This window comes from Orussus abietinus, unplaced genomic scaffold, assembly GCF_000612105.2.
Source record: "Orussus abietinus isolate OABI.00-Male unplaced genomic scaffold, Oabi_2.0 scaffold28, whole genome shotgun sequence".
Classification (NCBI taxonomy): domain Eukaryota; kingdom Metazoa; phylum Arthropoda; class Insecta; order Hymenoptera; family Orussidae; genus Orussus; species Orussus abietinus.
Genome location: NW_019394431.1, coordinates 141,333 through 169,283, shown reverse-complemented (window position 1 = coordinate 169,283; position 27,951 = coordinate 141,333). Strand labels below are relative to the sequence as shown.

Genomic DNA, 27,951 nt, shown 5'->3' with positions numbered 1-27,951 from the left:
GAGTATATGGAACTCGCAAGCTGGACAGTTCCTTTCGTATCCTTGCGAGAGCACCGAAAAGGGAGAGATCGAACAGGGGGGCCATCCTTTCTCCCTCTTTTGCCGTTAAACGGTCTGTCGCCATATTGCGTTGCGCAGCTGTTTCACAGTTTTATGTAAACGAGAGAAAGAGCAAGGTAACACTCCCCTCTGTTTCCTTCATTTCAATTCTGCTGTCTTCGTGGGTGGATCTATGGGCGAGGTCCATACATCCTACGTCCAGGAAAAAGTCGAGGGTGGACAGTCATTGACTATCTTCGCGTTTCCGTTCTTCCTTAAAAATCGGTTCCAATTCGATGTCGACGCGTCATCGAGCCTTTGTTTTCACATTGTTACGGTCCGCGAAGCGACACTTGCGCACGGAACGTTGTCGTTAAGTCGTGGATTTGTCAAAATCTGTCATGAAATCCGTTTAGTGCGCTTATAAGGGTCCATTTTATATCTGTCCATTGTGTCGTTGCAAAACGCATGGGTGGTTCGCCACCACCCACCGGCCGATGCAGAAGAGCTGTAACAGTGGTGCTCAACCGCAATCCCATCCTCGTCAATTTCATGCCGAGGAGGTCCTCCGTGTTTATCACACCGACAGATTTCATCACTTTTCACGGTGGAAAATTTGATGGACCAGATATACATTGCGGCACGATGGGTCACCCATTGTATCGCGTTGATTGCCCCTTTGTTGAAAGTATTCCACCGAAATTGGCACGAAGTGGGGAAAGTTATTCCAACAAAAAAAGAATGACCAGGCAGAGTTTTCTCATCCCGCGGTCGGAAAATTTTTAATCTCCGCCCCCAGAAGAGAAGCATTTTTAACGTAGGAATTCAACCCGACTCTGCTGCAGTGCCGTGGATTCGGATTAACCTGGCATTCTTAGTGCCGCTTTATAGATTATCTCGGCCTCTATTTGTACTAATCTGGAGCGTACCTCGCTGATTTATTCAACCGTTTTTCTCTCATTATCCCTCTATGCTCGCATCTTCACCTCCCTAACGCATGATCGCCTCGCTATTTCAGCTTCTGTGTGTTTTATGCACGTAACTAAGAATGAAGTTCCCCCTGGCTCGGGAGAAAGATAAATCAGAACTTTGCAGCTGGAAGGGAAAGCTACGTTTGCGCGCGGAAACGGAAAATACTCTCCTCTCTGTGTCCTCTTAAATTATTTATTCATTCTTATGTACCATGCAAGAGTTGATCCGTATAGGAGGGCGCATTGTCGACTGTCCGATGGGCACGTATGAATAATTTCTCGAGTCAATGAATTCGAATAAATTTTCGACAATGAGATTTTAATGTCGAAAGTGGGTAGGAAAACTGATATGATATTCTGATTGATAATTAATTTCAATATCCTTTTTTAACCTCGTGACTTCGGAGTTACGTGTCTTTATGTCTATGTTTTGTACCGTGAATTTTTAATTTTCCTTTAACGTGGCCTGAAGCATTAGTTTCTTCGCGGGTAAAAGAAGTGGGTTAGGTATGGAAAATTACGGTGTAATTGCTGCAATCTTGAAGAATACATATGCGAGGTCTACCCTCGGTCGTCGATACCGGAGAGCACCTATCGATCGACAGTAATGTAACATTTCCCCTGAATATTTCACTGCATTTCGTAACATCTCTAATTATGGCATCCACTGCCTGGAAGACACGTTTGAGTGTCATTTCTATTCCATTCAGAATGAGCTGGGTATCTCTGGGAGAATTATGCCCCGTGGATAATGCAAGGTACGCGTCATTTTGGCGGGAAAAAGCTTCACCTTTCACAAGGGAACGTCGTACAGCCTTAAACCTGGGAATATAAATTGATACAGAGAGCGAGAGAACGTTCCACGCGGGCGAAAAAACCTGGAATTAAACATTAAGGGGATATGGAAGTGACTTTTGACATTGTCTGTCGGAAAAAATAGTCTTTCGTTATTTTACGAGGCTGGGGCATAGCACGGACTGAAATCCCTTCCAAATGCGAGTACCTTCTTCCTGCAAGTACCATTCATCTGCTAAAAAACTCACAGAAATATAACAATACATGACGATTCAAAGGAAATCAATAAATCTGCAAATGAAAATCGCAATTCAGTTACGATCTTTTCTTTTTTTTTTTATTTTGTAACGAATGGCGATTTCGATTGACTTGGTCGTAGATATTTTTCTCGATCCGTTCGATCCTTTTAATGAGACTTAATGTACCCAGCCATGCTGGACAGAGTCTGAAGCCAAGTGCATTTTTCTAATGAGATCCCTCCGACACTGCTTCACTTCGAGTGCGGCATTGCGCCTCTAATCTATGCAAAAATAATCACTTTCCCGAGAGGCTGCGCGCGATGCGAATTTTTCTCGACATTTTAGTCGGCGGATATCAAGTATCAGTTTTCCGGTTGAAGCTGTTCCGATTGCGAACTGTCGTGAGATGTATCGATTCGGAGCCGTCACTTTGTGACAGTCGACGTTATTCGGTTATCCCTACAATCTTTTTCGCATTTGTGATTTTTCACTCTCCTCGCGCACGCATCGAATACGTTGCCATTGTGCGATACGATTGAAGCTATCCTTTCGTGAACTATCACGCGTATGTCGAATAGAGTTCGGCGTTCGACATGCGACCTCCGATAACCAATAGGCGAACAGTATTTCTTGTCACGTGACATTTGCCCAATCAGCCGAGATTTCGGATTCGTTGCAGCGACTCGACAGTGATCGCTTTATCTCCACCCGTTAGTAAAATTATGACCTATACGATGCACATTAAATATCGATATCACGAAGATAATAATATAATAATTAGGCCCCTTCCGATATTTTTGCAGAAAATTCATACAAACTATTGACAATTGCCGGTCGATTTTAAAGCTTCTTTGAGGGTCTTGGTGTACCATTGAAAAATCATTATCGAAAGATTTGAACTTTTCAAGTGTAGGTGAAGAGTAGCGAGTATAGTTTTAGTGGCTTTCGGAAAACTTCTATCGTAAGACAGGAACAAAATAATAATGACTGTTGACAAAAGCTCGACTCAAAACTGTTTATCTCTACGGTAGAAAAAAAGAAAAAAATAGTTTACGAAGTGTCCGAAAATAGTACACTTGTCGCTAAAAAATGCAAATGTCTGCCACGTAATTTCGTCCAGCCTGTTCTACGGGGTGAATGCAATTACTCTCAGGAGACGAGTCTCAGCTTAGTTAACATTTGAAATTTCGGCTTGCTGCTTTGCAACTTAATTAGTCGTTGACCCAATACACTGTTATGCAGTCGGCCATGTCTGGATCTTTACTGCCTTTCATTGTTATTGCAATTTAAGTAACGGCGAGATAAGGATAAACCCAAGAATGGACACAATACTTATGCGCCGGCATTGTTGTCGAGGAAATCTGAGTTTCCGGAAGTACTGTAATATCGTGAGCGAGTAATAGGGCTTTTACAAGCCCTTGGGAAATGTTACAAAGCAACTTAAGAGTGAAATTACCCAAAACGAGCCTGAGGAGCCGGGTAACGATAACGATTCGAGATATAAAAGTTGCGCTCCCTGCTGCAATGAGATTTCTTCAAGATGTTGTCCATCAACGTGGATAGCATCTTGAATATCAAGGGACGTAGGTTTAGCATCTACCACGAAAGAAATTGCGTTGAAATTATGAAATTACGAATCGTGAAATCGATATCGAGAAAACTTTGAGGGAAAGCCGACTATCCGATAACTAAGTTTCGATAAGGGTCCAACTTCGCTTCTTATCTGGAGATGTGGAGCTGTAAAAAATTCAATCACTCTTTAGGTGCTAATTAATTATAACTCGGTAGTTAGCTTTCAAGTAATTGAAGTAACTCCTTGAGACGTATTTAATATTACCAATAAATAATACCGATAACCTGCTTCCCCATTTATCAATCGTCACAATCGTTTATCCTATTTATTATTTAGACATTTCAATTTATATCTGTTATAATACATCGCTCGCAAAAAAAATTACTACACCTGAAAATTAAAATTGTGCACATCTAATAACCACAGATATGGCATGGAATAATAAAAGAAGACTATAACCACATCTCGGTAATTACAGTTATTCTTTATACCACAGTTGAATCAATCTCTTTACAATATCTTAACCGATGCATGTTAATCTCCGATTTTCTCGATATTTATTTTTATAATTGATATTGCAATAGTTCTGCGAGCAGTGTATTTAGATCAAGACAAATGCGGTTGGCAAATTTACTTGAACTTCGGGGATTAATTACACATCAAGTCTCGAGGATGACTCGATTTTTCCGAGGACGGAATTAATCTCGCGGAATTAATACCGTAATTTTAGGACAAGCTCAGGTGAAACAAGGGAGACGGATCTCTTTTGTTTCGGTCCGGCGAAATTTGCGTGACAGTTACAGTAAAATGCACTTTATGCTTCGAGTCCGGGACCGTAAGTCGGATCAATACGTATTCCATTCCTCATATTCCAGTAACATTGTCACGCGAATTTGATTGGGCCGTTTCCCGGGTGGACTGGCAAAACGAAGAACGGTCGGCGTGTAAAAATCATGATATTCTTCATTTAATCATTGAACGCGGGAAAGGTTCGAAAAATACCCAAATGCCGAAAAAGGAACTCGCTATTGGATCGACTAAATTCGGCAAATTCGAATTAGTCCGATTCGATTAGCTCGAAGGAGATATAGGCTGCGAGGACAAAATTGGAAATGCTGCAACGCTATTACGAATTAAAAAAGTCGAAGTAATAATTAAATAAAACATTTGGGATGACGTTTGAATCAGCTGAGTGGAATTGTCTTGGACTGGCAACTAAAACTATTTAGTTGTTGGCTCTTGATAGCATTGCTTAATTTATTTAAATACTGAAAATGATTCGAATGATGGAATAAAAGTCGCTGGTAAAATCGCGTTTAAAACGGACACAGGGTAGGTTATGTCGATTTCGTCGAACCGTGTCTACATAGGTTATACCACGCCTCACTTACTTGCCCCTTGCTGACGTGTACGAAGCTTACCATGAAATGTCCATTTACATGGTACAACCTAACCTCACTTCGGGCTTTCCGCCTCGGCTTTCTGCACTTTGCATTGGAAATTTTGGGTAATGATTTCTAACAATGGCAAGAATGGCAAAATAAATGTATCTTAAAGTGTACAATAGTATTAACGTACCTTTCGGTGGTAATACATTTTTTATTCTCTTAGATATCTTTAGAATGTTTTTAAAATCCTTATTTACGAAGTTTTTTCATGTTTTCTTAAACAGAAAGAAAGATTTTAGTCGTTGTTGCTCCCTAGCTTGGTTTGAAAATGGGTCGACGCAGTGTTTCAGTCTCTAATATATATCTCTTTTTTTTTTTTTTAATATTACAAGGTGACCACTTTAAGGGATGACTTCGCATTTAAACGTTGAATCCTGAGACGGCGAATATTGTAGAATAATTATACCGGCTTCCTCGATAAGATCGCAAGGCCTTGGAATTATTTAAATTTCTAAGGTGTCTACATTACTTACCAAGTCATTCGGAGCGAATTATTTCGGCGAATGTAACAAAGGAACTTTTTCACGATACCCCAAGACGAATACACTTGGCCCACCGATAATCACTGCGCATCAATTAAAGCGCAATTCCGTAAATAAGCCAACGGAATGTAACTATCAACTTCAATGAGCTTTCACATTTTATGATAAAAAGTGTATAAAATCCCCGAGAACCCGGTACAACAATATCAACCAATTTCGTTATAAAAATGGATTCAATTTTCTAAGTCCTCTCAGATTTCATTATAAATCTGCATTTTTTCTCTATACTAAAGAAACAGGAAACAGGGAAAACTTGTCATTATTTCTTCCCTTCACTTTTTTCAAATTATCACGCTATTTGAGTATTCCAGAATGAGAATGTGGATTAAAATTTAAAACTTCGTAAATGCAATAATGATGGTCTTGGTTCTAGTTGGCAGTAGATATCGTCGTGCATGCACGGGCACACAATGTAGAATATTTCGGGGCTCGGCGGCCACATTCGGCTAACTTTTCTACGCATTTGACCTGGTTAGCGAGAAAGTCTAGTGCCATAGATGTCGGCTTGTTGCAGAGACATCTCTGCATCGAGCATGGCGTGTGGTGCGCGCGCATACACGCCATTTGATCGCGACATGTCGACATGGAGCTTATCCTCAAGTGACCGGTAAATTGTTGCCGCAGCTTAGCGCTATTTTCCCGTCCATGAGTCGGTATATCTCGGCCATCATTTACCGGCAACTTATTATCAAAATATTATCAGCGCCTCGACTCGCCCTCCGTTCGTTCGCCCTTGCCGTTAGCCCTCCTCGGGCCCCATATTTCTTTTCCTGCGCCATTTTCCTCGTTCAGCTTTCCAGCCCCCCCTGCCAACCTCCTTTTATTATTATATACCCGAGATATTTAGAAACGATTGTGTCCCTTCTTATTTCGACGTTCTTGAAACTACCCACATGGCATTTAATAAATGAAATGGAAACCATTAAAAATACTCGTCCCAATTCGATAGTACAATATTTACCGGTATACTTATCAGCGTAAATTCGGGAAAAGTGAATTAATCTACTTTTTGAAACATTAGATCGTTAGGAAATAAAAAGATGGCTCCTAAGTATCTTAACTGGATCTCCTGAATTTATTAGTATATTGAATTATTTTATGAAAGCTGCAAGAAAGTTTAACCTGTTAAATGATTAATGTTGAATTTGAAAAAATAAAATGGATTCATTTGTAGGCAGGTACGCTTTTGAAGCGTCTACATTAAAGACACTTGGACCGTATTTCAATATCCGGTGGATGTTTTCTGGAGCAAGGGGCGAGTTCTATTATAATAATAAACGACTCGTCTTCATCCCCTTCTATTCCTCCCTCTCTGTCTCCGCTAATCTCTTCCTCAGTCCGCCTCTCTCCCTTCGTTCTCTCGCTCGCTCTTTCTGTTTCTGTCATCTGTCTCTATTCCCCTTATCCTTTCTTTTTCCCCGTGCTCCTTTTTCTCCCTTACTCCTTCACCCACTCGTGTTTGCCTGCTCTTTTCCCCCGTAACGCTTCTTGTAAAAAAACTTCAGTGTTCAAGCAGTGTGGGCACTTCACGTGATCGTACATTTACATACTCCGTGGCGAGGGGCAGAGTGGGCTAAGATGTGCCTTTAAAGGATCCGGAGACTCAAGATACTACGAGAAAAGCGTCTAAGATGCTAAATAAAATGCATGCGTACCTTGCAATAGCAGCCAAAGCTTAATAATGAATATTAATAAGTGTACTCGAACGAAACATCTTCCAAAGTCCCCTACAAGTCCATATTCTGTTAATCCACAATCGAAGATTATCTCAAGAAAATGAAAGTCTGCCGGAAAGAGTAAAAATCGCCAATTGATAGTCAATAGTATCTACCTTTATATGCCTACTCACCCGATGCACGTAATATCTTACATTATTCCACATTTGAATGTTATGCCAGGAAAACAAAAAAGGTGGCGAAGAAGGTAAAAATCAAGATTTTATCGTAAATTGATAGTTGATAGCATCTACTTTTATATGCTCGCGCAAAAATTGCTGGAAATACCTTACATTAGTCCGCAATCGCAGATTATATCGGTAAAACGAGAAAAAGGTTCCGAAAAAGGTTAAAATCGGGGCTCTATCGCCAATTGATAGGTGATAACGTCTATCTTTATGCGCCTGCGCCCTCGTTGACCGAAATACCGATCTAAGTCCTCTGAAGTAGCAAATGAAATTGCCCATTGTGCGATCACTCATTAGGTAACTGCAATTATCTCCAACTTGCGCAATTCGAGTATATGTACGGCTATCATCCTGTATGTAGTAAATGGCGCTGTAGAACGCGAGGTTTGTTTACCGGTCGAGTTTCGTCAAGGTAAAAAGTCTTTTTGGTGCCACGTCAGTGATCAGGGATAATAGAAAAAGGAACTCCGGCAGAGCTGACGGAAGTGTACGCGAGGTAATCTCGGAAGGCAGACGATGTAATCGCGATTACGGATAATCGCGAAGGGGGTACCTGATAATGAAGTACCCCCCTCCGGAATTATTAAGGAAGAAATTAACGTCGCGTTAAAGGAAAAAAGAAAAGGCAAAAAAGGATAAAATTATGGGTAATTTCATCTTATTTTATACAAGTCAGTCAGTTTTTGTGTCTAAACGTGTGTATGCTCTACACATTTACTATGATCTTCTTGAATATTAATGTATATTATTATCAGTAGACAATTGTACGGAATTTTTCTGTAGGAAGTAACCGCAGAAGGAGAAAGCGCCTCGCAACTGTCACTGGGGGGATTCGCGAACGTAAAATCTTTTTAATACCAGGATGGGAAATGGAAAAAACGGAAGTCTAGGTGAGGGAATCTCAAAAGGCGGACGCAAGTCGGGGCGATACAATCACGGCTATGGACAAACGCGGCAGACGGTACCTGGCACCGAAGTGTGATTTATACAGGAACAAAAAGCCTTGAAAAAAAGCGTCACCAAGGCAACATTTCAATACGCGTTCAAAGTGTCACCGTGCGCGACTTCATCAGCCACGGTCTTCCCTTGAATCATTTTACTCGTCCGACATGTAACTCTCGAATAACAAGGCGCTTAAAAGCTCGGATTTCAAAGCGTTAGAGATACCCTACGAACAACTACTTATGGAAAATTCCAGGTACTCCGTTAAAAGTGTACTAAGCCCTCGGGAAAACTTTGCGGATCAGTTTGGCCGATAAGTGAATAAAATTCGATATCCGAAAGTTCATCGATTACGCGTATTGTAAAAGAGCCACTTTCATATGCCCTGGAACGAGCAGCTGAAGACGTTAAATACCATTCTATTAATGAAAATAAAAGAAAATAGACATAAAACACAGAACAAGAAGAAACAGATATAAGTTAGGAAAACCAAAATAACGTTTCCAGGGTGTGTCATCATCCACCCCGGTTTTTAGGGTGTTATGAAAGGGTCATTCTATATATATCAAAGTGTCAAAATATTTATAAAACATTTTTCAAAACTAGACGCACCGAATCATTCGAAGCTTCAGCACGTGATTTTGGAAGCTCTAAGGAATAACGTGATGTTCATAAAATTTCATGAAAAAATTTCGTTTATTATTCCAGACGAGAACCAAGGATACATTTATTTCAATTAAATTTTATGAGCATCTCGTTCTCCCTTAGGGCCTCCAGAATCACGTGCCAAAGTTTTGAGTAATTTGGTGCACCCAGTTTTATAAATAGTCATTTTAATATACATAAAATGACCCTTTTATATCACCTTAAGCGACTGCCCATTATTTGCCAGGTGCTTAGGAGTCAATAGAGAGCCATGCGAGTCCAGGGAGGAGCGTTCACGATACATCACGCTTCTCCCCGAACGAATAGCCGAGTGAATGGATCGGCGCGTTTGACCGGCACGCGTGGAGTAATTGTAATTCCACCGAGCCCTCTCGGTCGTGTCCAGGAGCGAAGTAATCCCGCAAGGAGGCGAGGCCCCGCGAGATAAACGGTGGCGGAAAACGCGAGACGCGATCGCCGGGAGGGGATTTCGTAATCGTAAAACGACCCTTTCGGTTCCGTGCGAGCGATCGGGAATAAAAGCGCACACGGGGATCGGGGGAGAGTCTAGGAGGGCGGAGAGAGGCCAAGACGGGTCGAGACGGGCCGAGACGGACGAGACGGCGGAGACGCGCCGGGACGGGCACGGTTACGGACACGGACACGGACGCGGGCACCGGGCACGGCCAGGCATGTTGGAGGGCACCTGGCGGCGACGCGCCGCCACCAACCAGCCTCGTTATTGATTTTTCCGCAACACGAGCCAAGCCGGTGGTATCGAGTCGGATGAAGGAGTATTATGCCCGATACACACGGCCCACTCCGGCTGACCATGCCTCTCGCGACGTTCGACTTACCTCGGCCGCCGCCGCCCTGCGAGTGAGGGCCGACCCGAAGCTGTCGCGGGCGTTGCCGCGACCGCACTCCGGGCGGCCGACGCCTCCGAGGCGTTTTTCCGCCCGATGAAAATTTCATGCAGCGTCCGGCCCAAGGCCCGGAAGTATCAAGGGGACGCCGTCTACCGAGCCGGTATCGCTGATTCCCCGGAGGGCGTGCTACCTATGTGGCTCCTTGATTCACCGTGGAAATCCTAACGAGGTGTCGAGCACGAGTTTTTTGGAAATGGTTTTGGAAAAGGGAGGGAAGAGACGTCGGAAGTATAGAGACTTGGGACGATGTTAAATATCGTGGGATTAGTCATTCTGGGTGTACACTGACGGACATGAATGCTTTCTTGAAAGGTACCGATGATAACGTATTCTTAGGAGGCGTTCTTGGTTGCCGGTGGCTCGTTGACTTATGTTGGAAATGGGAAACGGTGGTACTATCACTCGAGGTTAGGTACGAATTCGGGTTTAAGAGTGGTTTTGGAGAAAGTAATTGAGAGGAAAGGCTGGAAATGTGGAGACAAGGGTGGTATTAAGCATGAAGCGGGATTGGGAACTCTAGGTGTACCCTGGTGGACATGAATGTCTTCTCGATGTGTACCGATGACACCCTGTACGCAGAATATCCGTTCTTGTGCGTCGGTATACTCTGAATTGTTCATTGATTCGCGCTGAAACGATAACGAGCGGTTTTATGAGCTGAAATTGAGACGAATGCGAGTTGAGGAATGATTTGAGTTCTTGTCCGCCGCTGTACAGTGGATGGTTTCGTTAATTTATCTTGTACAAGATAATTTGCGATCCTGTGAGCCGAAGTTAGGTATGAGTGCGAGCTTAAGAGTGATTTTGGAAAAGTAAGAAGTGAAAAAACCGGAAATGTCGAAACGTTATTAAATATCGTGGTATTGATAACTCTGGGTGTACATTGGCGGACATGAACGTCTTCAAGCCATGTGCCGATGGCACCGTATTCAGAGGGGAGGTGTTCGTGTCCTCATTGATTTACTGCGGAATCGTAGATAGGAGAGGTTACGTGAGTGGAAATGAGGAAAGAATGAACGTGGATTTGGGATTGATTTCGGGAAAAGGCGCGATGGGACTGGAACCTGAAAAACCGGAAGTATCAAGGGGAGACTGTTAAGTTGGCGCCGGCGGTACCCGGAGAGGGTGTACAAAGTGTCTCATCGATTTCCAACGTAACTACAACAGATGCTACGACTGGAAATAAGGAAAGAATAGACCGAGAACGATTTCGATATAGGTTGACGGAATTGAAAAACGGTACGCAGGAAACGATAGGTTGATCGGTTGCAATTGAATTTGGATAGTTATCTCATTTGTTTATCGATAAGCGTAAAGAAGGTCGAGGTCTTAAGAAGTGGAAGAATTCTCCTCACTTTGAAACTTTCTCATGGTTTATTGACAATGTACTCTGCAACTACAGCTTATGGGTAATACTTTCTTCTCTTATTCCCCGCCGTCGATAATTAACCCGGAAATACTGGAGCACTCCCCGATGCGGAGGAAAAGTGCCGGATGTGAAGGAGCAATATTTTGAGCAGAAATTGCTGCTTTCCAAGTAAACCCGAATCAAAGAGAGGATTTCACAGAACGCCCCGTGCGCTGTTTTTCAAGAGCAAACTGCCGTAAAATTGCCATTATCCTGATACTCCACCGTTCAAATGTTCTTTCATTGGAACATTCTATCGTCCCAACGAAGTTTCGTTGGATATATTTTTTTTCTCCTCTTCGGTTTTTGACACGGAATGTAAATCCGAATGATGGAGTGTTCAGGCGGAGTGGTAATCGTAAAACGGGGACATTACTGCAGTAAATTTTCCGGGCACTTTCTCGCGTTAAGTTCTGCGCAGCGTTGGCAAGTATCAAGGGAGGGGATATTAATAAGCGTGCTGATAATAATTCCGCAAGCATATATATCTACTCTGCATACATGCGTGCGCACGCTCTTCTGACACAGGGAAGAAAATACTTGATATGAAGTTGAGAAATGATCGCTGCTTGAGGTTTAGGTTGGAGAGGTAGAGAAGTACTCGTGGTAATTCTGCAAGTACATATATGCATGTTAAACTCGACTCGAAATAACATTGTGCTTGAAACCTACTCAAACGTGTTAAACGTATATGTACGATATGCGATTCCACATACCAAAAAGTTAGATAACAAAGGGCTCATTAATGTTCTGCAAGGACGGTCCTGATAAAAATGATTACGCTTTGGTCGCTCAGAATCAGTGTGAATGATTTCCAATACTGCTTGTCTCAAGTGAGCTTTTGTACGTATCAGCTTTCTGAACTACTTGCCAGCTTATCCTATTATGTCTTCGCTCAAGCTCTCTGTACGCGAAGGAAAGCACATTGAACAAATCGCTGTTATCCCACAACTAAACTATCTTGGACAGTCTTCAGTTAAGAGCATTAGATATACTATTTACAAGACTCTGCTATGTAATAACTACTACCCCAATGAATTCTGATCGCATTACCATCGAACCATTACCTATCAGCATGGGAGAAATTAATTTACATGATGGATATTATAAAATACACCATAAAGACATTATAAGATATAACAATGCAATGGTGATATTCATTTAGTAGGTTATTTTCAATTTGTGTACTCTATGTAAAAAGTTTACATCGTACACGTAATTCAATCCTCCGTTTGCATTTCACTTATAGAAGATTAGCACTGCATTATGAGGCATTGAGATTTTTATTAACATCGTAATCGTGCTATTTTCATCAAAGACTGTTAAATTTGTTTGAACTCAATCTACGTAAAAAAGGTCGGGCCTCATTAAACTTTAGCAATTAAAAAAAATTCGTCGAGTTGTGTTCAATCACATGGACTCTCGTAGAATTTTTTCGGGGGTATTTTCATGGGAAAAGCTGTCAGGTGGGAAACCCATTCGAGAGAGAATACTCCATATGTGCATGGTAAATTTTGTATTTCTAGCTAACAAATGTTAATATTTACCATACATATGCGGTGGGTGGACACCTGCGGTCTATTTAAGTTGCCAGGTGTTGGTTTAGATTGAGGACCACTGTTCTACAGTGACATGTAGCGATCAATTGGAAACTACATGTTAGCTTAGAGGAACTATGTAATGGATGGTCACAAATTACACATACAATTATGTACCGTTGAGATGCTCACCAGAGTTTGATAAGTTCACGGTCTGTACTCACTAAACTTGCGTATTAAAAAATATTCCATATTCGCATTTACCTTAAATATTCTCTCTCCAGATTTTTCTTACATCGTGTTTTTCTTCTTTCTGGAAATAAAAAATAAACGATTAAAATAAACGATTGTAATGATTAGGTGGTACGTGATTTGTCGTCTACGTCATATCTCACTGGATAATATCGTTGGAACACGTACTTCTCTCAGTATATACGACGAGGTCTTGATTCTTTGGTTCGAAGTTCGCGCGTAAAAACTTTCAGTTTACACCACTGCGTTGCGCTTCGTGTCGTCCAATCAGCGAGCAGTAGTCGACTGCGTTATGACGTCAGCGACGCCGATTGGCCGACACGGGGCGGAAGAAAGAGCTACCAACTGTAATTTTCTGCATAAAGTTCAGATGGAGAGAGTTACATACTTTTACGTCTTTGTACGTCAAACGAGAAGATAAATGACCGTGTTAACTATTCTATTATAGTCAAGATCCAGACGAGGCATGTATGTGCGTTTTATGCAGTTATCACCAAAGGCTCGCAACGTGAATCAGCTGGGCTCAATAAAGCTTCACTAAAAGAACAAAAAGTTGTAAGACGCCACTGCTGCAAATGATAAATCGGGGAGGTACTTAACGCAGTCTGAACACGGCCAATTTGGGATATGTGGACAGTTTTACTAGACCGTGTCACCGGAGTTCCCTTCCCCGTTACGGCCGTTGGTCCGCTCAGTGTAGGGCTGTCGTTTCCGCCATATTGAATTACCTTACGGCTAGGCGCGCTTGCGCCCGGAGTCAGACACGAGAAACAACTCTCGATATTTGATTCTTGTCCTCGATAGAAGTCGAGTCAATATTCGACTGTCGGTTGCAAAATACGTATACCGAGCAGTTAAATAAGAGGAATGGTGAAGAATGCTTCATCGTAAGGTTCATTCCGGCAAGTACTTTAAGACGCGCAGACGTTCTCGAATGATTTCTTTTCTTCCTAAATATATCCATAAATATTAGAATATTCCGGAAATACTCTGCGTCTAATGGTACTGGTTTAGAATCTTATGCAAGTAACGTTACCATCTTATCTGTACCCAGAAGTCGATGAGTGAGACCCATTTTCCAGCCATTTTTACATTGTCCATTGTTCACCGTAGATCTATGGTAATTTTTCCGCAATCAATGGCGCCAGTCGTGCAAAAAGGTTCATCGTCCCTTTTCTTTCGTTTCTCCTTTCCCTTCAAAGGAAAGTGAGGGGAAGTCGGTCATGTTATTTCAGGGGCAGAAAGCGAATAGATGGAAGTAGATTCCTGTTATATCACCTGCCGGCCATCATATCGAACTACCTAGGTAGCAAAAGTTGCTCTTACACGGAATCAATTGAAATGCGGAACACACATTACAGATAAATACCATCGGTCTGTCGCAATGCAGTTCCATGATTTTAGACATATTACGTGCCAATTTTATTATAGTAAGTATATTTTAAATAATAGAAGAAACTAATGCAATACTATATTGCTATAAAGATTCATTAATATTTAAAAAATACATCTATTCGATGTTCTTTCATCGGAGTGAATTGGTTGGTTAAATACTTTTTGCATAAAGCGGCAAAAATATCTTTTGCCTTTCAATGAGTCTGACGTAACACAGACGAAGTTATCTTTTCAAAGAGGAAAAATCTTACGTAAGGAAGTCTTTTATTATCTCGATTCTCCTCGTGTCAGAAATCGTGAGAAATTCGGATTCCACTTTTATACAAAATTATGTAATACAATTTTTACATGAAATCTAGGACTTTATTCTTTTTCATCGCACATGTGACCAGCAATTTTATTTGTCAAAACGTTCGCGTCCATGTTAACTACTGAATAACACTCCACCGCCTTATTTAAAAAGCAATTTAAAAGTAACAATCGGTTGTAATCGAAAAGTCACGTTATGTATGTAGGGCAATACTGACGTAATATTCACGTCCATGTTTACTTGCTTCAACACATTTGCAAGATTTGCATAATTTTCGAGTGTTAATTGAACGACGGTTTTAAATTCCAAACTTAATAAGACAATGACATCATTGTGGGAAGGTTGAAGTAGGTTAAGGGATTTTCTAGGGAAAATACAAAGATCGTTTGTCAGGTTTTACTAAGAGCGTTTCTGTGCAAAAAGCGATCCAGTCTGAGGATCGATATCAATGGAGGGTCGCACGTAATGTATGCGAGTTACCAATATGGCGGCCAGTCGGGTGTCCCTAGAAAATACAGAATATTCCCCGATCGACTGTATTATAATAAAATTGATATCCATCCTGCATAAATTACGAATATTGTTAGTTCTTTTTTAAAGGTCTAGGGAAAAAGCACATGTAATAAATAGAAAAAGAATTGTGCACCATAGTACTGACGCCGTTCCTTTACAATTTGCTGCTCCGGTGGCTCTGTAATGCTAGGAATAATACTCGCTGTGAATTAGATCGCGAAGAACGGTTTGAAGTTAACGGTGTTGTGAAACTCGCCGGAGGATTCACGGAGATTAGTAATTCGGCAGAACTTAACACCCAGGTTTTCCTCCATTATCCAAGGTGAAACTTCTTTTCCAAATTGCCTGCAATTTCCGTTACGTAACGTTCGATCATTTTATCCTGCTGGAGATAATTAAAACGTTCTTAGCATTTGTCATCGTGATTCTTTAAATTTTAATGGGTAAAAAACTGTGGGAATGGTTTTTCTCTATTTCACCGGAAAAAAGTTTGCATATCGTGAATACTTATCTAATACTTGTTAGACAAACTTCGTTTTTATCATCTTCTTTTTCATAAAATTACGTGTACTCATTTTGCAAAATTCTGTAGATTTTAGAGTTTAACACCTGAGCGGTGCATAATGCTTCGGTGCCCAGGGCAACAGAAATTATCGCAACTTGCTACGTTTACGGGCAATTTTTTAAAATCCATACTTCCCAGTCATTACTATCGCAACGTAACCCTGACAGGCTTTCAGTGTTGTTACTTGTGCTTTTTACTGGAGCAATCCATCCTTGTAAGGAATAGTACATGGCGTGTCCGCGAGTAAAACGTTTTCTAGAAGGTGAATGCAAATTCTAATTGACTGTGTAGAAACCTATTGCACGAAAGATTTCCATTGTGTCGTCGATAGCATCGAGTAAAATGTACGGCAATGTATAAAACTGATTGGGTGATGTTTTAGGACCCCGACATCGTCCCTCGGAGCGAACGCGCTAACAGTTTCCGTAGGTTCCGATAAAGAACGTACAAGAATGAGTAACTGTCGATGGACAATATCGCGACAACGTAAAATAACACTTTTCCCTTAAATTTACTTTAACAAATGAAGATTTTCTGCATCTGACTGTTCCGTAACGGCGAAGTTGACTGAAAGATCCTCAACTAAATTTTCGCGCGACCGTATTTTATTAGGGGGACCAGAAAGAAATCCATTATTTCTGCCTCAAACTTCAAGCATAAATATAATGGATTTCTTTCGGGTCTTCCTAATAATATTTGGGATTTTCTTAACTTTTGATTCGGAGGGTCAATGCCAAGAAAAAGACGGAGAGAAAGAAGCAGACGAATGCAGGGCTCGAAGGATATTATGTAACGGCGAACAAAGCAGCGGCTTCTACCGGGAGACACAACGTTAGAGCGGATGTTGTATAACGGTTATTCAGCCAAGGGGAACGACGAGATCAGCAAACCGTAAATGCTTTGACTACTCAATCTTGTGTGCTCACATTATTCAACTATTGTTGATACATCTCGCGATCACGATACAACACTACAAACGCGATATTACGCGTCGTTTATTTATTGGCCTCGTATAACAAACGCCATTAAAAAAAGGCATACAGCTGCTCGCGTTTTGGCTCACGCAGTAAAATTTACATTTCTTGCAGCGAATGGTCGGACGTTGATATACTATTTAAGCAAATAATAAAATTCACCTCCGGTGTACAAACAAAAAAATACATAACTCTACGCGCTACCGCATCTCTTGATGCAGCAATTCTGCGACTGCTATATTGCGTTGCAGTTACTTCGATGCCTTTTCGCTGTAAACGAAGATCATATTTGAGGGCCCCAGCTGGGTTTTCGATGGAGAAACTATGTACTGCATAATCCCCCCGCAGTATAACTTTTAATGGAGTTTCGAACAGCGCGGCGATACTTCAATACACAGTAAAATAGCGAAACAAGGTGCAGTATATTTGCATTACCTCGCATCGAACGTGAGTGTAATGGATTTAAAGAGAACTTTTCTTTGTGGATTATGTGCTTCCATGAATATCATGATTTCATGCGCACGTAGTTATGTACGGTGAAATCATAACATTTTCATCTTGCTCCAGTTTTTAGGTGCAATCTAAGTCAGGTGTAGCTGGCATTGACGTTGGCTTGAGGTAGAGAACGATTTGAGAACCTGACCTAGACAACACGTATTTTATCCAGTGTACTCGCATTTGCGCAGTAAATTGTTTATCTAACTTCTCTGCGAAAAAATAAAGCAGTCGCATTATTTCTGCGAACGTCTCGAACTGAATTTCTTGTGGGAGTATGAAACTTGATGCGCATCGCGCGTTCTGATGCCTGAACGGCCGCAAAAATAATATATTTAGAATCCTGGATTCTTTTTCCAGGAAACTGGTGATTTTCAACTTGAGATTGTAACGGGGCTAGTACTTAATGACCACATTTTCCCTGCGCGAGCGCACCCAGCTGGTACGCAGTTGTTACTCAAGTAACCAAGCTCAGCGCACTGCACTGTTAAAAATGTTTACAAATTTCGTACAATTTAGATATACAAAGTTTTATAAAAATAAATTTTATACGACCATTTAAATTAACGCGTAGTGTTCGTCGATATATGAAAAAGTTTCGAATTCTACGACACTTTATTGGAAACTATATTTATTTAAGCACATGTACGAGTATGTTATAAATTTGGTGTACCGTGTATGAACCGAACTTTCAATACATAAGTTTCTTATATGCATACCGAAGGAAACGTATTATTTATCCGCAACGTTTCGAAAGGAGTAAGGCAAATATTTTTCTAGATCGTGTAACTTGCATTCGTTGAAGTCAATTATTGTGCTTCGAAGAGGTCAAATAATTGATTTATATTTTCAGGTGCGGACCTTGTTTGTCAGCGGTTTGCCGATGGACACAAAGCCCAGAGAACTTTACCTTCTCTTTAGAGCATACGAGGTACGTTTTTGGTTACCAAGCTGGGTATTAGCTTTTCTTATCTTCCTAGTTAGTCTTCTCTATCTTCCGTGTAATATTTTACGGGGAAGTAGTTAATGGAAATTACTGGGAATAATCGCTGAAAGTATGACGGGTTGAAAATATTGCTCACGCCTTGAAATACGCGTTTCAGGGATACGAGGGCTCCCTCTTAAAGGTCACAAGTAAAAATGGGAAAACTTCATCGGTAAGTGAGATCGTTACGTTGAATTTCATTGGCTAAAGGAGACGTGCTGGGAAGCGTCTAACTGTTCTTCGAAATTTCAGCCGGTGGGATTCGTGACTTTCCATACGAGAGCGGGGGCGGAAGCTGCAAAGCAGGACCTGCAGGTGCGAACTAATTAAATCGATGAATTGGGTAAAAAACGTGAAACCATTTGCGGCCCTATCCCGTAGACTATACTCTCATCCATTTTATTGGCGGCATTAAATGACTACATTGAAAGGAAGTGTCGGCTCGAATTTGTCGAGGTTTTTGTTCCTTGAAAGGGACCAACATGAATTTTATGGCTTTGCTTGGATGCTATACATAGAGATGAACAATATCAGATATGCGATGAACATTTACACTTACCTATTAATTATTGAAAATTCGACTCACGAGTACACTCCATTTCGATTATCGAAAAACGTTGTTCAAGCCAGAGTGAAGCACCAAAACCACATTTTCGCATGAAAATCATTTCATTTTGCTGCTATTTGACAGTGGAATCTTCCGCGAGACATGTATCAGTTATAAATGTATAAAGTACAGTTAGTAACAAAAGTAAAGTGACCTGACGAAGTGTTCAGTGCTCATCGTTATCATTATACACGATTAATTATTAATTTATTGTATACAATTATTAACGTAAGTATGTAGTGATTTTTCTCCCGTTTTCTACTTCTTTGCCACACTGTTTCACCACGTTTGTCGAGTAATCCACGATCTATTAACGTCATCCCAATTTTTTTCGACGTATTTCTATAGAGATTTAATGATACATCTTCCGTGTTGTAATCCTAATAACATCTAATCAATATCGCCATTCTTCACTCATCCGTGTAAACCGACTCTTTTAACCGTTTCTTTGAAAGTTACGAAACGACCGACTTCTTCATTAACACATTATGCATTCACTGTCAGTTTCCCATCAGGAGTACACTACGTTCGTCCCGGATGATAAATTTTTCAACACTTTGCATACATTATATGTTTCGTATACTAATCGCCGTGTTCTTGTAAGGTTGTACATCATTTATAAAACGCCTACCAGGCAACAGCCGTAACTCCCACTCGGCTTAGAACTAATTAATTCCTATCAGATTAACATTAATCCAGATCAATAAGTGCTCGTTTATTTATGAGTTACACGACGTCCAAGTTTGGCGTTCGTCACATCGTTCCAGGTGGGGATGGAAATGATTTGTTAAAAATCTCCGGGAATACATCTTTGCACATGGCACTGTTTGATACTCACTTAGGAACGAGATACGGTGTTCCGGCTCGCGCTTTAATTATTTAGCCCGGTAGTTAATTGCCTTGTATAATTATCTAGCCCAAGATCAAAGACATGGAGCTGTAATAGTTTTACTAACAATCGCATGGCGAAATAAAAAATAGAGGCTAGGATTAAGCGCGGTAACTGAAACATCTGGGCTTGCAACTAACGGGGGAATTAACGTGCCATGTAATTTCCATGTAAAATATGTACGTAATCGAGCAACGTTCAACGTCCTAGTAACTTTTAGTACCACCCAATTACATTGACGTGCAATTGCAACCGCATGCATAGCTGACCACCTTTTTGCATCTGTCGTTCCCAAGTCGAGCTGCTTGGTCAAATGGAATTTTTGGTCGTGATGCCCAATTTTATTTATACTTTATTTTCTAACGATCTGGGATCAAAGTCAAGCTATAAGTAAAGGGGAACCGCGATAACATTGGGAGAAAATTCAGACGCCATTTTCTGTCTTCTTAATATTGCTCGAATAATCGTGATTAATTAAATCGGGTGATCGAATCGAAACTAGCGATCAACTAATCATTTTCGCGTATTAGATCGCATAAAAGGAAAATGCTATTATGCAAAAGGAACGGTGGTGGATTATTCCCCAAGCTGGGTGGATGTTACTGCATGCCTCCCAATTGCCCGGTCGACTAATTAGCATTGGCCAATTATTCCGTTTCCTTCCGACCGGCGAAAACGAACGATTCGTTACAACACTTGCTAATTTCGCTCGATTGTACGAGCTGACTTATCAATATGGTAATCAATCGCTTCGCCCTTCGCCCTTCGACGAACCGTTGTATCTGTAAGAAGCCCAAGTCACCTCCGACGACTACTCGTCGGCCTCAACCCGATTGATATGAGCACTAATATAAGGATCTATTTGCAGCAGGGTGTGAGATTCGATCCTGATATGCCACAAACCATACGTTTGGAATTTGCAAAAAGTAACACAAAAGTTAGCAAACCCAAGCCACCAGCCGCTACAGCAGCCACCACGCACCCCGCTCTGATGCACCCTCTAACTGGACGTAAGTACGCACTGCTAATTTTCCACATGCCGGACATTTTCTTCGGCATCCCACAAATTTCTGTCCATTGCGCATGCGTGTGTCATCTCTTGTGATCTCCCGGAAGCTTCTCTTGGTTTCACGCGTCCATCCTAGCACCGTCTAAACCCTTTCGACGTAACCTACTTGGCACAAGATATCCGGTGGTCGTTCCTGAGATTTCCATCTTCTTACATGGGACCTTTGTGTCAGATAATTAAACAATAAAAATGAGCGATAACTGGATATCCTGGCATTTCCGTGTCGGCAAGTAAATGTAGGAGATAGAATTTTGGGATGGAATATACGGTGTGCATTGTTCCCCACGCTTTGGACTGATTTTCAAAGGTACGTTCGCGTCGTGCTGATTTTTGTCTATGATAAGGATTGCTGATACCGGACCGGGAACAAAAGAGTCGCGTTCTGGGTCTGCCTATAGCCCCTGTCATGTATGGAAATATATCACTAACTTGTACGCTTGGGATGTGATGTTTTAAAATCTAGATTGGGCAGTGACTACAGATGAGGTTTAGGCTCTAGATAGATAGCTGTGCCAATGGTAGAATAAATAAATGTCAGTGCGAATATATGATCGATATTAACTGTATGTAAATATCTAAATCCCTGTATGAGGTATGTTTTTATCGTACCATCAGAATTATCATTTTCTAAGACGGAAATATTGGTGATATTTAGAAGAACCATAATTTTTTAGTGTTAACGGGATTTATTCGCGTTAGTCTGGCCGGTATAGGAGTACTACCACTGTCAGGAGAAAATGTAAGTTTTATCAAGAGCGTCATTTAAGCATCCAACCAATGCAACGATGGGAGTGCTATAATTCTTAACGCGCTCCTGAATAATTGAAAGCTGAAGAATCCTACAAAATGCATCATCTGGTTACCCTGTGCCCGATGTATACATTTATTTATGGACGAACGTCAGTCTGGATCCATTGGGGGATCTCGAAACGGTGTTATCAGCGTTGATCATAAATGTAAGGCTGGCGAGTCCATAAATAAAGTATGAGGGATTGACTATTTCGACACTTAATTCGTGCTTTAAACATTTTTAACCAGTCCCGATCTGAACATGCAGATAATTCATTGCAAGATTTAGTGCAAACCATGCAAGATACCCTTTAAACATGCGAGTAGACCTTGCTGTATCGCTACATCAGCATTTTTAACTGTCAGCGTTGGACCAAATGATTTCAAATGAAAACTTCTATTCCGCGGGATTATCATTCAGGACCTCGGCCGAATTCCGATGAAACGAACGATAAGCTTCGGGGCATGGCCAAGTTCCATAATAAATGTGTAAAATATTTATTTCTCGACGAGGTGGGTTAATGCATCGAGATCCGAGATCACGACTCGCGTTATCGATGGCAGCCTGTAGACATTTGCTTCTTTAGCCGCGTTCGAGGTCCTCTCTGGAAACATTAACGTTGGTCTTTCTTGCAGATCTAGGAACCCCATTCTTCCACGGAGGTCCTGAATTATGGCACCATCCTCTGACGTACTCGACTGCTGGTGAACTACCGGGCACACTCCAGCATGCGACTCTGGTTCATCCCGCCTTGCATCCTCAGGTCCCCGTACGTTCCTATCTTTGACTATCTGCAGGCAAAGCACTGGAGCCGCCGACAAGCGCCCCGATGCACGTTAGTGATACATGATCGACTTATTTATATTCGTCCTCAGTCTCGATTTAATGTGCACAACGATACGTGGTCCCGTTTTCTTCGACTCCTGGACACCGAAGGTCCTTTGGGATGCAAGTGTCGACAATCAATCAATTTAGTTTACCAAAAGCTCATGTTAGCGAAAATATGCATCCAGTATTTTTTATTTAAATTTCTTTGAGAAAAACGAACATACGAAAATATGAAATTCAAAAATGCGAAAATGCGAAAATGCGAAAATGCGAAAATGCGAAAATGCGAAAATACGAAAATACGAAAATACGAAAATACGAAAATACGAAAATACGAAAATGCGAAAATGCGAAAATGCGAAAATACGAAAGTACGAAAGTACGAAAGTACGAAAGTACGAAAGTACGAAAGTACGAAAGTACGAAAGTACGAAAGTACGAAAATACGAAAGTACGAAAATACAAATTCGTCTCGTTCTTTTAGACTTGAATTACTGAATATTAAGTTGGCCGGGAAAAAAAGGGATATTTCAAGTGTTGTGCAAGTCTCATGTGATTCGATACCTAATATTTTCAGGAATTAAATTAAGCTTTAGCGCGTTTCCGCGATTAATGCGTCTTTTTGGTACTTCTCAGGCACCCATGTCTCTGCCGCATCCGACAACGTTAACGTCGATACACGCATCGCTGCCGCATTTTTTACCATCTCCGGCTTTGGCATCACCAGTCGGATCCTCTTCATCTCAGCCGAGCATTGCCGTTAGCAATGCACCCTGCTCCACGCTTTTCGTGGCGAACCTAGGACAATTTGTATCCGAACACGAGCTTAAGGAAATATTCAGCAGGTTAGAAAAATTTAATTATCTATTGTACCAATTAAATATCGATAAGAATTTCGTGTTGAGAAGATTAACATGGAGGGTTACCGTTCCTGAGGTGTGTCGTAAACCTACCGTGAAATATGACACAATGGGATTTTTTACCCATTAAATTTATTGTACCCAGTGGTACAATTAATATTAAAATCTCTTCTACTTTCGAGTTTTATAAAAACAATTGAAACAACAGTTTCGTAGCTTTGAGAGAATTCCTGTAATTCATATTCTAATTATCTCATAAAAGGGCACGATATTAAAATTTGTATTGCCATTGGAATATAGTTTCTATTAAGAGGCGTGTCGACATTGTTTTAAGCGTTTTTTCCTTTTTGTAACGTCAAAGTGGTAGACTTCTTGGTGGTACCTGTTATTTCAACCACCCTGTATGTTGGACTACTTGTTCGTGCAGCATACATATGCTGCAGTTAACGCTCGACATCGATTCTATTTCCAGTGAAAATAAGAATCGATTGACTGAATTTCCAGGAAAAATGAGAGTTGCAATTCAATATTGAGGAAGCAGCAACCCTATTACCATGCTGTTAGCTGTATGAACATTAGTGTGCATACGAGTTCGCGAAAAGTGATTCTTAATAATCTAAAAATACATCCGTAAACTTTGTGATACCTAAATGTTCAAACAACACCAGAAAATAATTCGTTATTTTAGTTGTGTTATAACTTATTAGCTCAAAGGCGTATTTACAGAACACATTCAGGCAGGGTACTAAAAAAAAGTAGGATAAACTATCCATTCAAATTCAAATGATTAATTACAATTAAATTTCCATATTTAATGCTTTCGTGACACTTTGACAAAGATAGTTTATGAATTATTATATACATTGCGACATACATGAAAGAAACATTCCATGCGGATTTTATCATAATTTCCAGATATTGATCTTTACCTGAAGAGTGTTAGGGAGTAAACGGAACACGTTATATATACAGAAATGATTCCGTAAAAGTTACATTGTCACTAAGATTTATTGAGATAATTTCGAACCTATTAGGACATGATCTAAATTAAATACTTTAAAATTTAACTATTTGCGGTTAAGTCTGTGGTGAAAAAAAAAAAAAGAAATGTAGTAGCCTCGTGGGTCATTTTCAAAAATGTGGTCACTTTCAGTTAGTATGAATTTTTAGGCACTCCATTTTACAAATATGAGGCGGGATTAATTAATGAGTGCTACATTGGAAAAAGAATCTCGTGATTCCATATATTACTCCCTGTATATCGTGCACAGATACAGTTCGAATGCCGAGTGCAAGCGCCTGAAGAACTTCGCCTGAAGAACACTCCTCTTCAAGACAACGTTTTTCATATCTTACGTCCGAACGAGAGCTACTTTTTCTGTGGAGGTACCTTAGGGAGAGATCAAATTTTGGGACTTCATATTTCGGATGTACCTCAAGAGATTTTATACAAAAGTGAGTTCTACGAAATGGTTACGAAAAGGAAGTGGAGCCGAACCTGGGTTCCACTTTACTTACTTAAGAGACTTCAATGATTACATAGGCTGAATTTGGAGAAAGTGTACATAGAGAACATTGTATAGAGTACTGCGGAAGGTAAGCCATTCCGGATTAATCCTCGTTGAACGTATATCCACATTAAATACAGGAAGACCGGGATATATTAAAAACATCTTTACTTCGAATTTTCACGGGGTACAACTTAACTGGAAAAAGAAAAACTCAACTAACGAACCTAATTGAAAATGACGTTCTTTAAAATATTTTCACCTTTTCGTGTTAATAAGTTTATGTACAATGTATGTTCGTATTCAACGAGGACCGGTCAGAAACTGGCTTAAGTGCTAATAGTTACGCTGCCATGTTCTTTTTGTAAACTGTCACCAAGCTCGTCACATTTACACGTTTGTAGTTGTCACTTTTCCAAGAATACCTAAGACTTCACGCAAGTGTAACGGAAGGATGTACGTGCACAGGGCACGTTACAATAAGGCCGAGAATTTCAACTTGAACTTAGAGTTTGAGATTCGGTAGTTGCAATATTAGCCTTATTGCACCATCCTCCCACGATACTGGCTTCGAGGCAACATTCTACCCTCTTTTATTTATTTTTTTTAAATAATATAGTGCATCACGATACCTACATGTTACCTTTACAAGTAGGTTCTACACTGAGGATAAAATTTCTTTAAGGTATGGGTTAGATAATGAAAGTACAGCTAATTCTCAATGAGATTTGTTACAATGTATAATGATATTAGGATGTCGTCGAGGTAGTTGCGTACTGTGGCATTACATTGCTCGTGTGTCTGGACAAAAAATGTTATAACAATGGTAAACTGATAGATCAAATTATCTCGTGCATTATTAAGGGATAATCAGGTGCATACCGAGGTAAACCAGTGGCAATGCATTTCTCCGTGTCACAGCTGCATAGTGTAATACCGAAAATGTCAGAACGTGGATTTCTCTGCAGAGTCATAGAGTGTTGTTTGCAATCACCTGAGACTTAACATGGCTCGATCGTGCACAATAATTTGACCGTCCCATGTCGAAAGTTTAGACGTTAAGCACGCGGCGTATCAGCTTATTAATCGACCACATTTTTGGAAATGATCCCTGCTACGTAAGATCCTGTATTGAACCATCTACCTAGGCTTCCTTGTGTAACCATTTAATTAAATTAATCGAACTTACAAACTCCTTACCCCGGTCCACGAAGCAACCGTAACTCACATTGCTTGCCTACCATCAGGATCGAAGTGTCAATTCCATGCACTAACCTTGAAGAATTTCGAGAATTTCGGGAAATTCCCGATAACCTCGCCTGATGATAACTCGAACTCTCTGAAATCTAAAGAGGGTTAAATTGCTTGAAATTCTCCACGACTCCGAATTCAATTGGGGGAGTTTGATATCGCGATATAATTTGAAAAGTTGGTCAACTCTATACTTGGGAATTTCCGCTAAACGTCGTAGAAAATTTCAGAGGAGGAATCATCACGTGAGGTCTGATTGGCCTTCGACCTGAATATGTAATCCCTGCAGATCGGCGTAATACCTAAATGGCAAATCTGCTAGTACGATTTCTTGGTGCTAACCATTCGGACATAATGTTGATGGTACCAGGGTCTAGAAACGATGAGCTCCCCCGAAAATCGTCACGTCTCCTTTTGCACAACATAATCCTGCCTACAGTATGGTCACATTCTTTTTTTGTAGGGATTAACGATATAATCTCCCTTAATACCACGGTAAGGTATTATCCAGCTATAAATATGGATTAAAAAATGTGTGGTTTTCATGGAAAAAGTCTCAACTGGAGGATGAGCTTAATTCGTGCCACCACGCACCTTTTAATTCAATCGTAAGTGAAGAATTTTCCAGGAGGGAGCCTCGCTTCTATGGAAACATTTGACTTTGACAAAGATGGATATCTTGGGAGTTCCATTATAGATTAAGGGGAGGCAACGGTGAAATTTCCCTTGAAATATCGATTTATGATTTAATCTTTGGATTGATAATCGTCAGAGGTTCACCGCTGGCTCCCCGAGCGAGGAACAAATCAAACACTATTAACACAGCTGGCATCACAACCGATACCATTCCCCCTAATACCATTTGTAGTAGTGTCGGCACGAGAGCTAATATTACTATGAATAATGAATTAAGGCACGTACACCTATACGCTTCTCTTATTTATGCACAGTTTTCCTGGTTTCTGTCGCCTTCGAATGCACACGAACGGAGGATTGCCTGTGGCCTTTGTCGAGTACCAAGACGTTCGCTATGCGGCCCAAGCGATGGCTACTCTTCAAGGATCCTTTCTCCTCTCTTCTGACCGAGGGGCAATACGAATTGAATACGCAAAATCAAAAATGGCAGAAGTGGGATTTACGAATCTGTGGATCGAAGTAGGTCTCATCTCACTTGGACTTTTAAATATCCCCTGGTTGTCTATCTTGAAACCTGCCTTTAACGTAATCTGCACCTTTTAAATCTCTTAGTACGGTGACTTAAATTCGATTAAAAATACTATATTGCTTCAGATGGTGAAGATGATTCTCGTGAAATGAAAAAGACTAAAGAGATTTACTCGTGAATTTCCTGAAAGCAGGAAATTTCTCGGTAAAGCGGTGTCTGTTGATGATGTGCGCATTTCATCAGCAGTAAATTGTTACTTGAAGAACCCTGTGACTTGACAGAAATTGAGTCTTCATGTAATGTAATGCCACAGGAGCAAGCATGTCAAGTGTTGGTTTAATTAGAGCAGTTAGTTATCGAACATTTCTAGTGATAAACAGGGTCCTTTGGACGAAAAATGCTTTGAAAATATATGGGCACCTCATAATGATCGTTTCAAACAGATGAGTTTTATCAATTTTTTATACCGATTGGGAAAGTATCTTGAATTGCAAAAGAATATTGAAGATAGTCATTGGGTCAG

At 40.7% G+C, this 27,951-nt stretch overlaps 1 protein-coding gene across 6 annotated transcripts in view; it reads left to right on the top strand.

Moving 5' to 3' along the window:
• Positions 1-27,951, top strand: part of LOC105701313 (protein couch potato) — a 43,406-nt gene that overhangs the window by 5,599 nt on the left and 9,856 nt on the right. For 3 of the 6 annotated variants that reach the window (XM_023432281.1, XM_023432280.1, XM_023432279.1), the window contains exons 3-9: positions 18,330-18,407; positions 18,580-18,633; positions 18,714-18,776; positions 20,826-20,967; positions 22,452-22,585; positions 23,281-23,489; positions 27,214-27,864. In XM_023432281.1, the coding sequence (XP_023288049.1) occupies positions 18,330-18,407; positions 18,580-18,633; positions 18,714-18,776; positions 20,826-20,967; positions 22,452-22,585; positions 23,281-23,489; positions 27,214-27,502 (969 nt within the window). In that variant the 3' untranslated portion in view covers positions 27,503-27,864. Of the gene's footprint in view, positions 1-18,329; positions 18,408-18,579; positions 18,634-18,713; positions 18,777-20,825; positions 20,968-22,451; positions 22,586-23,280; positions 23,490-24,775; positions 24,960-27,213; positions 27,865-27,951 lie in introns of those variants that run through there. The other 3 variants (XR_001104202.1, XR_001104203.1, XM_012427960.2) reach the window with 3 other exon arrangements.